This window comes from Rhinolophus ferrumequinum, chromosome 7 (genome assembly GCF_004115265.2).
Source record: "Rhinolophus ferrumequinum isolate MPI-CBG mRhiFer1 chromosome 7, mRhiFer1_v1.p, whole genome shotgun sequence".
Taxonomy (NCBI): domain Eukaryota; kingdom Metazoa; phylum Chordata; class Mammalia; order Chiroptera; family Rhinolophidae; genus Rhinolophus; species Rhinolophus ferrumequinum.
In genome coordinates this window covers 52,097,811-52,111,150 of record NC_046290.1, presented here as the reverse complement: position 1 = coordinate 52,111,150, position 13,340 = coordinate 52,097,811, and the positions used below count along the sequence as shown (strand labels likewise).

Here is a 13,340-nt window from a genome sequence, read left to right as displayed (position 1 = left end):
CTGCTCAGCTACCTCAAGCAAAGCCACCAACTCAATGAGGCCCTCGATTCACAGAGATTTCCTAAATGTCTGGGCCTGTTCACTGATGGTTTGGCTTAGCTGAAACCCAGTGGTATACGCTGGAATGCTGTGGCTATTCAGCCTCATTGTCAGCTATGCAGAAGCAAAAGCAGATGTCGTCGCGCTGGTCAGGAGGCAGAACTGAGACTTTTGGGCTGTTGCCAACAGCACAGCTGCTTGGTCTGCCACTTGGAAACCTACGGATTGGCAGACTAAAGAGCCCTTCTTTGGAAACATGAACCTGGGAACAAGCCATGGCTGCTGATTGAAGTCTGGAACACTCTTGTGGATGCCCATGGGAAGGGGTGGTTCTCTACCGAGACTGACTGGAACCAAGCTGCTGATTTCTAACGCAAAGACGACCACAGCAAGGAAGACTTGTGACTCCAGCCAAACACTGACCTATTTGTGTCATAATGGGTGAGACCATGTCACACAGTGTGTTACCTCTCCTACTCCTGGCAGATTGGCTATGTTAGACCTTTGAACCTCTCTCAGGATTTTCAGTGCTGCCTCACCATTATCAATACTTTTTCAGGTTACTGGTTAGCTGTTTCCAGCCACACCATCTTAGTCTTTGAAACTAATCTGTGTACTCAGCATAGACTGATCATCCAACTCTCTCTCCGTTACTCCCTCCTGGTCCATACACGTTAGTAAGGCAGTTTGATCACTGAAAGAGATTATTACGAGAAAGGGTTATCATTACTTCACCACTTCCTGGGTAATGATCACGACAAAATGGGGAAGGGTTATATATAGGGCATTCTATAGACGTATGTTGAAACTGAGGGTTCTCTCTTGACCATTGCAGGCATGGTGCATTTTTCTTTCCCTAACAGTACCCCCAAGCCAGCCTGGTTGGCATGCCCTCTAGGAGACAACATAGCCGAAGCGGGTTGTCAGGAATTCAAACTCAATCCTGGTTAAGTTTCATGAAAGTGCCCTTGCCCCTCCTGCATCTGACCCTTCCAGATAAAAGGTGCAGGTGTGAGACGGGAATGATTGAATAAAAATACTGAATGTCAATTATAATTTTATTTATATATATATGTGTATATATATATATAATTTAATATATATATATATATAGTCAGGATGTGGAGTACAGCATAGGGAATAGAATCAATGGAATTGTAACAGCTATATACGATGTCAGAGGGGTAGTAGATTGGGGGAGGGAGGTTATCACTTTGTGAGAGGTGTAAATGTCTAACTATTACATTGTTTTGTACACCTGAAACTAATTTAAAAAAAAAAAAAAGAGAGAGAGAGAGAAGCTAGAGCTACTGGAAAGAGACACCCAGATTTTGTGGATAATCTTGCTGTGAAAATTCTTGTACAAGTCTTTTGGTGCATACATTTGTGTATGCATTGGTGTATGCATTTTTAGAGGAAGAGCAACAACCCAGCAGCATCTGGGAAGGGAACACCTCAGACCCCAGGAAGCATCCACACAAAGCCCCCCTCGATGTTGTGCCCAGCCCCATCCATTTCATGGGCAGACAGATGCCAGAAAGAAAAAGATCGACAGCTTACACTACATTAAAGTTTTAAACTTCTCTTGATCAAAAGACACCTTTAAGGAAGTAAAAAGACAAACCAGAGTAGAAAATATTTGCAATACCTATAACTGACAAAGGACTCATGTCTGCATATGTATTAGGATGAAGAATATGAAATTCTGATATGCAATCATTTTTTACGTACAAAATGGCAATTCACATAGTTTAAGTTTAATATTAAAAAAACTCTTAAAGATCAATAAGCCAAGACAACTCAACAAAAAAATGGGCAAAAGGTTGAACAAGCACTTTGAAACAGAGAACAATCAAATGGCCAATAAATACTTGAAAAGGTGCTCAACCTCATTATCAGAGAAATAAAAATAAAAAACAAAAGGAGATACTACTACACACCCATTAGAATGATTAAAACTAAAAATATTGATAATACGAAGTGTTGGCAAGGACATAGAGCAACTGGAGTTCTTATATGCTGCTGGTGGGAACACACTGATATGACAATTTTGGAAAACTGTTTAGCAGTAATTATTGCAGCTGAATACATGTATGTCTTATGAACCAACAATTTTATTCCTGGGTATATACCCAACAGGAATGCATACATGTATGTTCACAAAAGACTTGTACAAGAATTTTCACAGCCGTATTTTTTGTAATAGCCTCAAACTGGAAACAATCCAAATGTCCAACAATAGTAGATAAAGAATGGATAAGAAAATCATTTTGTATACTCATCTAGGGGATACTACAAAGAAATGAAATGGAATGAACTGCAACACCCAACAACAAGGATGAATCTTAACAACATGATGCTGAGGGAAAGAAGCCTGACACAAAAGAGAACTGACAGCATGAGTCTACGTTGAAGTTCAAAAGCATGCCAAAGCAATCCCTAGTGTCAGAAGTAAGGACAGTGGCTCCCCATGGTTAAGAGTAGTGAAGATGAACAGCCATGAGGTTAGTTTCTAGAGGGCTGATCATATCAACTGCTTGATCTGGGTGCTGCTCATAAGAATATATTTACTTTGTGAAAATTCATCAAGCAGCACACTTAGGATTTGTGCACTTTTCTGTATGTACGCTATACTTGAAAAAATAGGTTTAATTTAAGTTATTGTTAAAACAACAATGTGCAAATAATGTTTGAATATTTTAAAAGTAAGGAAAAAATATGACCATGAACCCTAAGCAATACAGGAGGTCAATCAGGACCAGAAGCAATTGTATTACTGGAAAGATCTTATTGATAAAGTGAAGGTGTAAAACTGCTACTGAAGGAAAAGAATGTGGCTTATACTATTAGTTTGGGGAAAATAATATTAACTAGCTTGATGAACACACTAGACATGTCAATAATAATATCTATCACACCCACCAAACTTTTCAGGAAACTCCCTTACCGTGGCCCCTGCTGTTTGACAGCCAATCCATAGACTGATCAGAGACCAGTGGTTTGGTCTAGCCCCAAAATGTGAACGGAGCCAAAGAGATTCTTTCACAAGAAAATGAGTCGGTATATACTGAGTGAATAAGAGATGCTGCAGTGCAAATGAAACAAATAAAGGCAGAGAGAAAGGGCCCACAACATACTGAGTCAGTACCATGAGAGGCATGGCAACCTGAAATTAGGGAAAGCAGAAGCTATGAGAAAACAGAAGCAGTGAGGAACCAAAAAGGCATAAACATGCTGAAAAACAGGTCAGCCAGTCCAAAGAATAGCTAGGTCACAATAAAGGAGACTTGCCATTATATTGCCTTACAGTATTCCCACTGTCCCCCCACCACATACAGAGGTGACCATTATTTAAGACAACTTAGTTTCACATCTCTCCCTTACACTCAAAAGGGCCTGAAGTAAATATTCATATCACAGAAACCACCTAACCCTAGAAAAGTTTAGCAACGCTAGAAAAAGCAAACTTCACAGTTGATTAATGAATCCTTAGTAACTGCCTTAAAAAACATTGACTAGCTGTTGGGTCTCAGAATTGATTTTGAAAGATGGACGAAACATTGGGGTATGGATGACGTCCTGTCTGTTGCAAAACTGTAAAATCCTGAGTGAGAAGAACCATTAATGGCATCAGAGGGAAAACCACTCATTCTTGACTCTCTGCAGCTAGAAGAGTTTGGTAAATGGACTTCAATAAAGAAAAGAAGATCCCTTAGTAGGAGAATCACTGATAATATAACTTCTCCTAGAGTGAGGACAAATCATGAAAATACCTTTATACCATGGTCATAATTAAACAACTGATTTCAAATTTCTTAAGATTTAATATGCCAGAACTTATTGAAAACTGAATTCCACCACTTTTATGTTTTCATAACTACTGTCTTAATTTTTCCCTTTATAGTGATATCAAAAAAACAAAAAGAATACAAGCATTATAACACACATTAAAACAGAAACACATCACAAACTCTTTCCAAGATCATTCTTTTCAGAGCTACATCTAGCACAATCTTCTGTGCCAAAAAATGGCTATGCCAAAAAGGAAAAACATCCTTATTTATGAGTGAAATAATATGATATCTTGGACTTGCTTTTAAATAGTCTTTTAAAAAAAAAGTGTGGAGGGAAACAGAGATAACAAGAAAGCAGAAAGTTGATTCTTGAAGCTGAGTGACGGGTAATTGGTGTTCCATGAACTATTTATTCTCTATTGTGAGTGTTAAATTAAAATTATTTTTTAAAGAGGAAGCAAGGAAAATACTTTCTGAGTAACCTTAGTAATGAAAACAAAAAGAAGAAAGTCAAAGAAGAATTTTATTAGAAAGGGGTAATAAAAACACCAGCAGACAAATATGCTGAATATTCACGTGCCAGGCCCTCTGTTAAGAGCTTGGTGGGATCTACTGCCTATGGGCCTCGAAACAACCCTATGATGTAGGTACTATCATGATCCCCATCACACAGGAAGGGAGGGGTCCAGGCTTAGAAAGAGAAACTGCTCAAGATCATGTATCGGGGAAGCAGCTGAGTCAAGACTGAAACCCCCGCAGTTTAACTCCTGAACTGAACCCACACAATACTGCCATCTGACCTGGAACTGACATTCTTCAAGTTAAAAGAGGAAGTGTGTATTGGATATGTGCAGCCTCCTATTCCTATGCATCACTGACATTGTCTCGTCATGACTTCTACAGTGAGTTATGGGGTTACATAATGAGCCTCAGGCCAGGTTACCACCGCCCCTCTCCCGCATTGCTAACCCCAGGAAACCTCCTACTTCCCAACTATCTGACAGCACTAACCCCACTGTTTAAATGAGTCACACAAATGGCATGGCTCATAAATACAGTTGAGGAAATGAATCAGGCATTGTCTAAATTAAATCAGACAATGACAAAATAAAACATTTCGGAAACCTGAAAAGAATGCAAAGTACCAGTAACCAGATTCCCTCAGATCCCTGCTGTTTCCGTCACATAGGTCTCAGCAATGTCACACTGGTAAGTATGAAAAGAGATCATAAAAGAAATTGTGGCCTACATTTTAAAAAGCAAAGCACAAAAGGGTCAATAAATTTTATTCTTAAGCATAACTTTTTTTTTTTTTTAACCGTCGTTTTATTTGTAACTTCTCAGACCTTAGGAGAATTCTAACCTTCATTAACTGGCTCTACTCTGCTGCTGTAAGCTATGCTTATATCAGCCTCCCCAACTTCCTCATTTCTTCCTTTACAGTTTGAAAAGAAAAGAAATATTACTTAAATAAACACAATTCAACTTAAACTTGTTTTGTTTTGCTTTGTTTCTGCCTTCTCCCTAAAAGTATATTTGGGGAATTTTGCATTCACTGTGAGGAGGTTTAGGAAAAATAATTTGAATCCTTATTTTTCATTGAATCATGTTTTCAAATACTAGCAAAAAGGAAAACTGTGAGAACATGTGCTTTCTTCATCTCCATTCCACCTATTACTAATATCAATGTTTTCTCAAATAAAAAAAGAAAAACCTATTACTATTTTTTCCCCTAAACATACATACAATTATATTTGAATTCCTTGGGCAAAAATGCTAAAATATACCCCTTGGTGGAGCCAAAATGATGTATTTATAACTTCTCAATTAGCCAATATTTGAAAATTACACCAATTGAAATGTAATGAATAATTTTGTAATAAATTGTTAATTTTTAGAGTAATGGCCAAATGTTATAAAATAACCAAACATTGATACCTAACAAACATCATTTCAGTTTCATTTAAATATTAACTAAGATTTTATTATTTACAGTCTTACATTAAGGGAAACTAATTTCAGAGAGGAATTTAAACTGTGATTAATTTAACAGAATCATTACACATCTTAAATCTTGAAAACTAACTCTACCCAAATTGCAGACAGATTATATTTACAACTGTCATGTCTTGAAATATTAATGATAAAAATAAAAATCTGTAAACTCCAACATAAATAACTGTATAACACATGTTTAATATTTAATGATAGATAATAACTAACTCAATAAACACACACACAGATACACACATATCTCTTTCTTATAGGACAAATGAACAGGCATAAAAAAACAAAGCTATTTTAAAATTAGGATTTAAGACCTGAGGAAATCCATATTGTTTATCAATCTGGCTTATTTCATTACAAAACAATTTTAAAGACTAAGTTTTTGTATTCAACAAAATTAAAATTATATTGACTGTAGAATGAATATTTATTGGAAAATACGTACAAAATCACCCTTAAAATATAATCTGCATTACACAAACTGCAATATCAAAAAATTGTTTTAACAAATCATTAACATTTGCTTGCTAAAACCAGAAACATTTGGTTATCACATTTGCTTTAGGACTTACCATCACCCAAGAAAAAGGAATATATCTTGATTTTTTAATTCTTCAAAGAAGGAGAAAATTATGTTATCACACTACAAATATTTCGACCATTTAGCTCTCACTTATTAAAACACACGGAAAGATACTTGTCACAATAAAAATGTATTTTCATGTACATATGTCACATCTAAGATGGAATTTTCTATGTTGAATTCTTAATGGTAAGTATAATAATATAAATAATAAGGTTTAGTGTGAAAAATAAAAATAACTAAATTTTGCTAATCCATAAACCATTTTTCTTCATTTAAATTTAAACAGAAAAATGACTCCAACGTGTAAGTTTTTCTTCACTAAATTATATTTTAAAACCTTTTATAAGATTTTTATTCCATTTTCCTTTTATTTGTGTTCCACAGAAATGGTTGAAAAGAAAATATTGAGTTGGTTATTACACATCAATTAAACATGAACTAGAATGAAAATATACCATCCACATACATTTCAGGGCTTGCATGCAGCTCTGCCTAATTCAATAAAATGATTAAAATCCTCTTTAACTTGGCTACAAGTTAGGAAGGCTAAAATGCCTAGCTAGTAATGAGGTGACAGGGAAAATCACATAACCTTTAATCCCTTTAAAATTAAATCAACATGTTTTATTCAGTACAAATATGACAAGTATCTAATACTTGAAACCTGCAGAACTAAGGAGATATTTTCTCCAAAAAAACAGTTGAAATCAGATTGAATAGAACACTTAACATTACCAGAAAAATAAGAATAAAGATGGCTTTATCCCTAGATGTCTCTCCATCCGCTTAAACAAACCAGACTGGCTGAGATGTGTACTGTCACCCTAAGGGCAAATATTTTTAAATATCCCCTACTGAAGTAAGTGAATACCATGTAAAAATGTTTGTTTAAGCATAAATCCCATTTTTCTTTGAGAATGTAATGATCTGCAACTGTATTTCTCAACAATCACAACTGCCCTGTAAGTAGTTTGTAAAGGGAAAATAAGAATAAACAAAACAGTGATTCGTATACTACAATCCCAACTCCCATTCCACCCAGATTTGAAATTTCTTAAAGCTCAGTGGATTTAAATAGTCTTCTAGGTAAGGCACTCTTCAAGATTATTCTGTCTTCATACTTGGAGTAGGATTTTGATCCTCTCCCAAGAACTCTTTGAGCCTCAGTGCTGGCCTAGGTAAAAATGAAAAAAAAAAACACCAAAATACTACCAATCTCCAAGAGCTGAAATAAGGTTCCAATTAGATGAGATTGGAGGAGAACACCAATGGAGGAGAACACCAAGCCTGGCGCATAGAAGGTGCTTACTAAATGCCAATTCCCTTCTTTCTTAAACACCTTCACCTGGAATGAAAGGTAACTGGAATGAAAGGTAAGTTTTCATTTTCCATAAATGGAGCTTTCTTAGAAAGAAGTACCAACAACACACATTTTTGGGAAAAGGAACATCACTTAAATTTTTTAACTGAACTAATTTTGATTATATCACCATAAGTATCGCTAAGAAGCAGCTACTACGGAAGGTTGATAAGAGAACCTTGCAATCTCCCAAGAACCTACCAAAGTGAAATACTGGAAAATTATTTTTAAAATGAAGCAATGCAAATATTCCTTCAACCTAGGCACATTTGGAAAGTGTAAAACAACTTTCTTTTTTCTTCTTAACAGTTTAAGACAAAGTGGTTAAAAAAACTTAATTCTTTTCTTTTGTCGATCAACTTATTTTGAATTATTATTTAGATGAAGCAAATCAATGGGTGTTTTCTTATAACTTACTTAAAAAACAATTAATTACAATTTTAAAATGATTTGAAAGAGTAGAATTTAAATGGGCAAGAATGACTAGAGGCATTTTATAGCAAGAATTGTATCAACTATAGTAACTGTCAGCAGCATGACAATATATGGCTCTCCAACGTGAATAAGAATATCTCTGTCTCAGGCAATCGTGATGATAGGTTTGCACATCTGTTAACCTCAATGATTTATTAGAACATCCACTTCAATCACCTGCTTGTCCTTCGATTCCCAGATGCAGTATTTATCACAGAGACTGGTAATCTTTAAATCTTGTGAAATTATCTTTCACATCCTCTACACAGCAGAAAGCTCACACTGTCTGTTATAACCTTAGAAATAGGAGACGTCATTATTGGAAGGCAACTTGGAAATCATCTTAGCCAAACTCTTAGTTTTCACATTTTAAAAAACGGATTTCATTAACAGAAAAAAAACAAAGGACACGTTAAGAGATTTGCCCAAGGAAATCCTGGTAAAGGAAATCCACTCTGTCTCTTTAAGTCCTGTTTCAAGTCCTAACTTTCAACTATGTTAATGGGGTTGATGGAATACTTCTGTGGACAGCTCCCGAAGCATAGATGGAGAAGCAGAACCTGAGGTTATCCCTGCTCGGTGCCTCACATCCACCCTCTATCTCGCCAGTCTCACAGTTGCAGCAATCTAGGTGCTTAAGATGATGTGAGCCTATTAGTAACACAAATTAACTGAAAGGGAACCAACTGCATCAACTGAGGACTTGTTTCTTACCTTCACAGTTTTGCCTTAATTCTTCAAAGACTCCTAGACAGGCAGTGATGGAGAAAAGTGTCAATCTGCTAAACTAACCCAAGTCACAGAAGCATATCTAACAGAAGACAAAAATTTGTCAGATTTCCCAGGCCAACTCCTAATCCATTTGCAAAGCTTGTTCTCTACATCTCAGTTTTTCTACCAAAGACCAAAGATTCTGATTTCTAACCTCTTAGAGATGTATAAAATGATTGACAACTATTCATCACTTGTATGATAGACAGAAAATTTTTTTCATAGGATGACCTGTCTAGGATATCCAGTAAAAAGTGGTATGAAAGTTAAGCTATCCGGAGGTTACAATTCTTTATTAAAGTGGGGTGTAAAGAAAACTGTCCTGCAGATGAGAGTCCAGATATTTTCCAAGTAGAAAAATATTGGTTTTCATATAATGTTAACTTGACAGGCAGCCATATAAGTTGCAACAGGTAAGAACTCAAAAAAAAAAAAAAGTGGTTGTCTTCTGATATTAGTAGTATAAATACAAAGAGAAAAGATACTTTGGAATTAAGTCAATGATATATATTCAGAGTAATTTCATATTAGACATAACACTTAAAAGCCCTTTAGTTTTGGCTTCTGTGGGGCCTTGGAACACACACCTTTTTTTAAAAAAAAAAAATTCTCACCACTAGGAAAACAATCTGTTTCCTCAAAACCCTTCTGCTAGCAATAAAATTCTAAACTTCATGCCTTGAAATTTAAGCTTGTATTTCCAGTATCTACTATATCTACAAAATTGGAAATCAGTTTTTCAAATGACCCTCAACATGCCCTTAAAACCAAAGGGCATATTTTTTAAATTTCAGATTTATAAACTTATAACAAGTTTAATTAGTTAAATCTATTAATGATTTACAGTGAAACCAAAGTGAAAGAAAAAATCAAACTTCGGGTCTATCTAGTTTTAATTCCTCTTAATTCTACACATTGTTTCATGAGCCCCCAGGGGTTAGGTAGGAATCTAATTCATCATTCCACCTCTAGCGCCTCCCACAGCCACCTTCGTTGGTTTGCAGTAGAAGCTGTTTGGTCAGACTAGCACACGGAAAATTCAGCTGCGAAATATTTTTATGCAACAGCAGAGACAATCAGCCTTTTTTTTTTTTTTAAGTTGGAGGTCTAGAAGCGAAGTGAGAACATTTGGGAACATACAATTAGTCTGCTTTAACTTTAATAACCAAATGGTGATTGAAAAAAATACAAGTTTCGCATTTGCAGGAATTGGGCGCCAGAGTTTACTAAATGTAGAGATATTTTTTTCCTCCCTGAGTACATACATAGCAAAACTAATAAAATTATGACCCAGAATAAAAAAGGTCACATTCGTTTTCAAAAGCATTCATTTAAAAGTACACAGAAGTGGTCTTTTTAAATGCCCACATGTTTAAACATAGCAGGAATGTGGCTACCAAATATGAATCCTGAGGGAACTGGATACACAGTTACCTTCGAATTAGACGCTGTAGGTCAAATGTTAGCAAGGTAAACTGACATAAACGACAACACAGATTGAAAGTGGCCAACAGAAAGTGCCTGTCTGTCCCAGGAGTCCCGCTTGTGTCCTGCACAAACATCTGCGTGCAAAGAACCTACGCGCACCAGCCGGATAAGCGAGAAACCAAACTTTCCGAAATAAGTTAGTTCCGTCTTGCCTATCTAAATCCAACAGGTGTCAACACCCGTCACCATACTCAATCCTTCCGAACAAGGTCTAGAGAAGCAATGGATGCTTGTCAACGAAGCGGGAAAGACCCGACCGCTGTCAGGGTCGCAAAAGAAAGAAAGCCGAATGCCTATTCCCAGTGATTATATGAAAGTGGGGAGAAGGGAGATGGAGATGGGGAGGCGCGTGGAGACATCCTGTCACTGACGCCCAGAGGAATCTCGGATCTCGAGAACGGGCTCCGTGCGGTCGAGCCCTAGATCGAGTTAGGGACCTAAAGCAGGGAGACTGGGAGAGGTAGGGCGCGTGGTACCTGCTTGTCCAGCGCGTCTCGGGCGCCACCGGGCCCGGCACCAGCCCTGGGCGGCGCGGGCGCCCGCTCGCAGCTGCAGCCCTCCAGGAGGTACATGCCCGCCGGGCGGCCGCTTTGCTCGCCCTCGAAGTAGAAGAGCACATTCTGGTAGAGGGCGAACCACTTCTCGTGCCAGCGGCTCGCCTCGGCTGCCTTCTTGCTCAGGAAGCCGCGCTTGGTGCCCTCCTTTCGGGCCAGGAAGGCCAGGTACAGGGCGTGCCCCTCGTTGTAGCGCACGCTTTTCTGCATGGTGAGGGCGCGAGAGGCTCACTCCTGCCTGGCGGCCATCTCCTGGCCGGCTCCCCCCGGGGCGCGCCCGCTCGGGTCCCGGCTGGCGAATGGCGCCCCCTTTCCTGACGCTGCGCACAGGGCACCCCCTCCGGCCTGCCGGACACGGCACCGCGCGGGTCCGAGGGGCGCCCTGCTGTGGCCAAGGCGCGTTCTCCTGCACGACCGCCGCTCTGCTGGCCAAGCGAAGCCCCCGATGCCCGCGCGGACAGTGGCCCCGTGAGGGCAGCAGGGCTGCCGGCTGCTTCGCCCAAAGTTGCGGATGCCAGAGCCCCCGAAGCGGGCTGGGGCAGCGCGACGCGCGGCCGCCTGAGAAGCACTGTCCTCGGGCAACTCGCTCCGGGAGACAGAAGGTAAAACGTCACGTGGGAGATCAGCTGTAATCGGCTTGGAGACTGATTTAAAGGGCAAAGTCGGCTCCGAGGCGGTGCCCGCGGCGCAGCCCGCTCACTCCGGCGCGCGTCCCTCCCTCGCCCGCCCGGCCCCAGCCTCTGCTTCTGCAACCGTGCGGATGGGGCCGATTGTGGCGGGGTGGGGGCGCGCGGCGACAGCACACACCCGCTCCCACGCGCGCTCGCGCGCACACACAGCTGTATATACTCACATACACACAGACAAATGCACACTCACACAGCGTGCACAATCACAACACACAAATGGTAGCCGTTGCACAATTACACACTGGTACAAACAAGAATACATACACAAAGTCATTAAACAATACTCATACAAATACATTCGCACAAAGACACACACAACGAAATACGTATACACACAGAAAATAACTTATATACAAATACACCCGCAATGTGTACTCCTACACACAAAAGTACAAACCCGTATACAAATAGACTTACAAGGCAACTGCACACTGATACGCTCACTCAAGCACACATATTTACACACACAAATCTCACACACATTCATCTAAACACACGACATATGCACACATTTGCACTCAACACACATACAAACTACACATAAATACACACCCATATACAACACATTTATACTCACACGTGCACAGTCCTACACACACTCACACAGGCAAATAGTCAAACACATACACACATGAACACACAGATGCACAGTCACAAAAATACACACAAATACAAGCACTCACAATCATACAAATACATATTCATACAGATTCATACACTTTTACAACCAACTCACACATACAACACACTTACCTACCACATGCATGCACTTACACTCATCCAGGAATGCATATCCATGGCAGTGGCTAGATCACAGTGTAGCTTTGCATAGGGCAACCTTGACTTTTCCCTGTGTACTTTCGCTGTATATAAAATGAGGGTGAAGGTTAATGAGTGCAACTCAGCCTGTTCCCAGGAAGGTGTCAGAGGCTGTTGGTTCTGAAGGGGAGCAAAAAACGTATTCCTTCTACCCTTCTGTGTTCTTCTGGCTGGTCTAATAATCACACTGGCATGAGCTAGATTAACAGGAGAAAATAACCAAATTTATTACTTATGCACATGTAGGGGTTCCCTAAGACTATGGGACCCAGCAAAATCTGGCTGTTTCGGCTTACAAGCCATCTTGACCTAACGAGAAGAGGGGGATGGACGTGTGTTGTGGTTTGGGGCTTCCAAAAGAAGGAAAGCAATTTAGAGGGAGATGAAAAGAGTTCATCTTTAGTAAACAAACGTTTGTTGGGCCACCTTGAAACAATGGGACAGAGAGAGTTGTTCAAAGGGGCTTTGCTAGGTTCCTCCCTGTCTATCACACCTAGTTCATATTAAACTACAGTTGTCTATGATGATAGCTCCCTTCCTGGAGCAGGTCCTCTATCTAAATTCTTTTAGGCAGTGAGGGAGATGGTCCAAGTTTCTTCCTGAGTCTTTTGTTTCTTGAAAATAACCAACTCAAAATAATCAATATCCTAAAAGGGCATATTTTTGAGGTAGCAAACTCTGCTTCCCCTCAGTTTCCTTTCAACTACTGACAGTGAATTTTCAGGAATAAGATAAAAGAAGCTAAAATTTAACCACGGA

The 13,340-nt window shown here is 39.2% G+C and overlaps 1 protein-coding gene across 7 annotated transcripts in view; it reads right to left on the bottom strand.

The window, feature by feature from the left end:
* Nucleotides 1-11,643, bottom strand: part of RASGRF2 (Ras protein specific guanine nucleotide releasing factor 2) — a 223,569-nt gene extending 211,926 nt beyond the window's left edge. For 3 of the 7 annotated variants that reach the window (XM_033110503.1, XM_033110504.1, XM_033110506.1), the window contains exon 1: nucleotides 10,996-11,641. In XM_033110503.1, coding sequence (XP_032966394.1) covers nucleotides 10,996-11,283 — 288 coding nt within the window. In that variant the 5' untranslated portion in view covers nucleotides 11,284-11,641. Of the gene's footprint in view, nucleotides 1-10,995 lie in introns of all 7 variants that reach the window. The other 4 variants (XM_033110502.1, XM_033110505.1, XM_033110501.1 and 1 more) reach the window with 3 other exon arrangements.
* Between the last annotated feature and the right edge of the window lie 1,697 nt (nucleotides 11,644-13,340).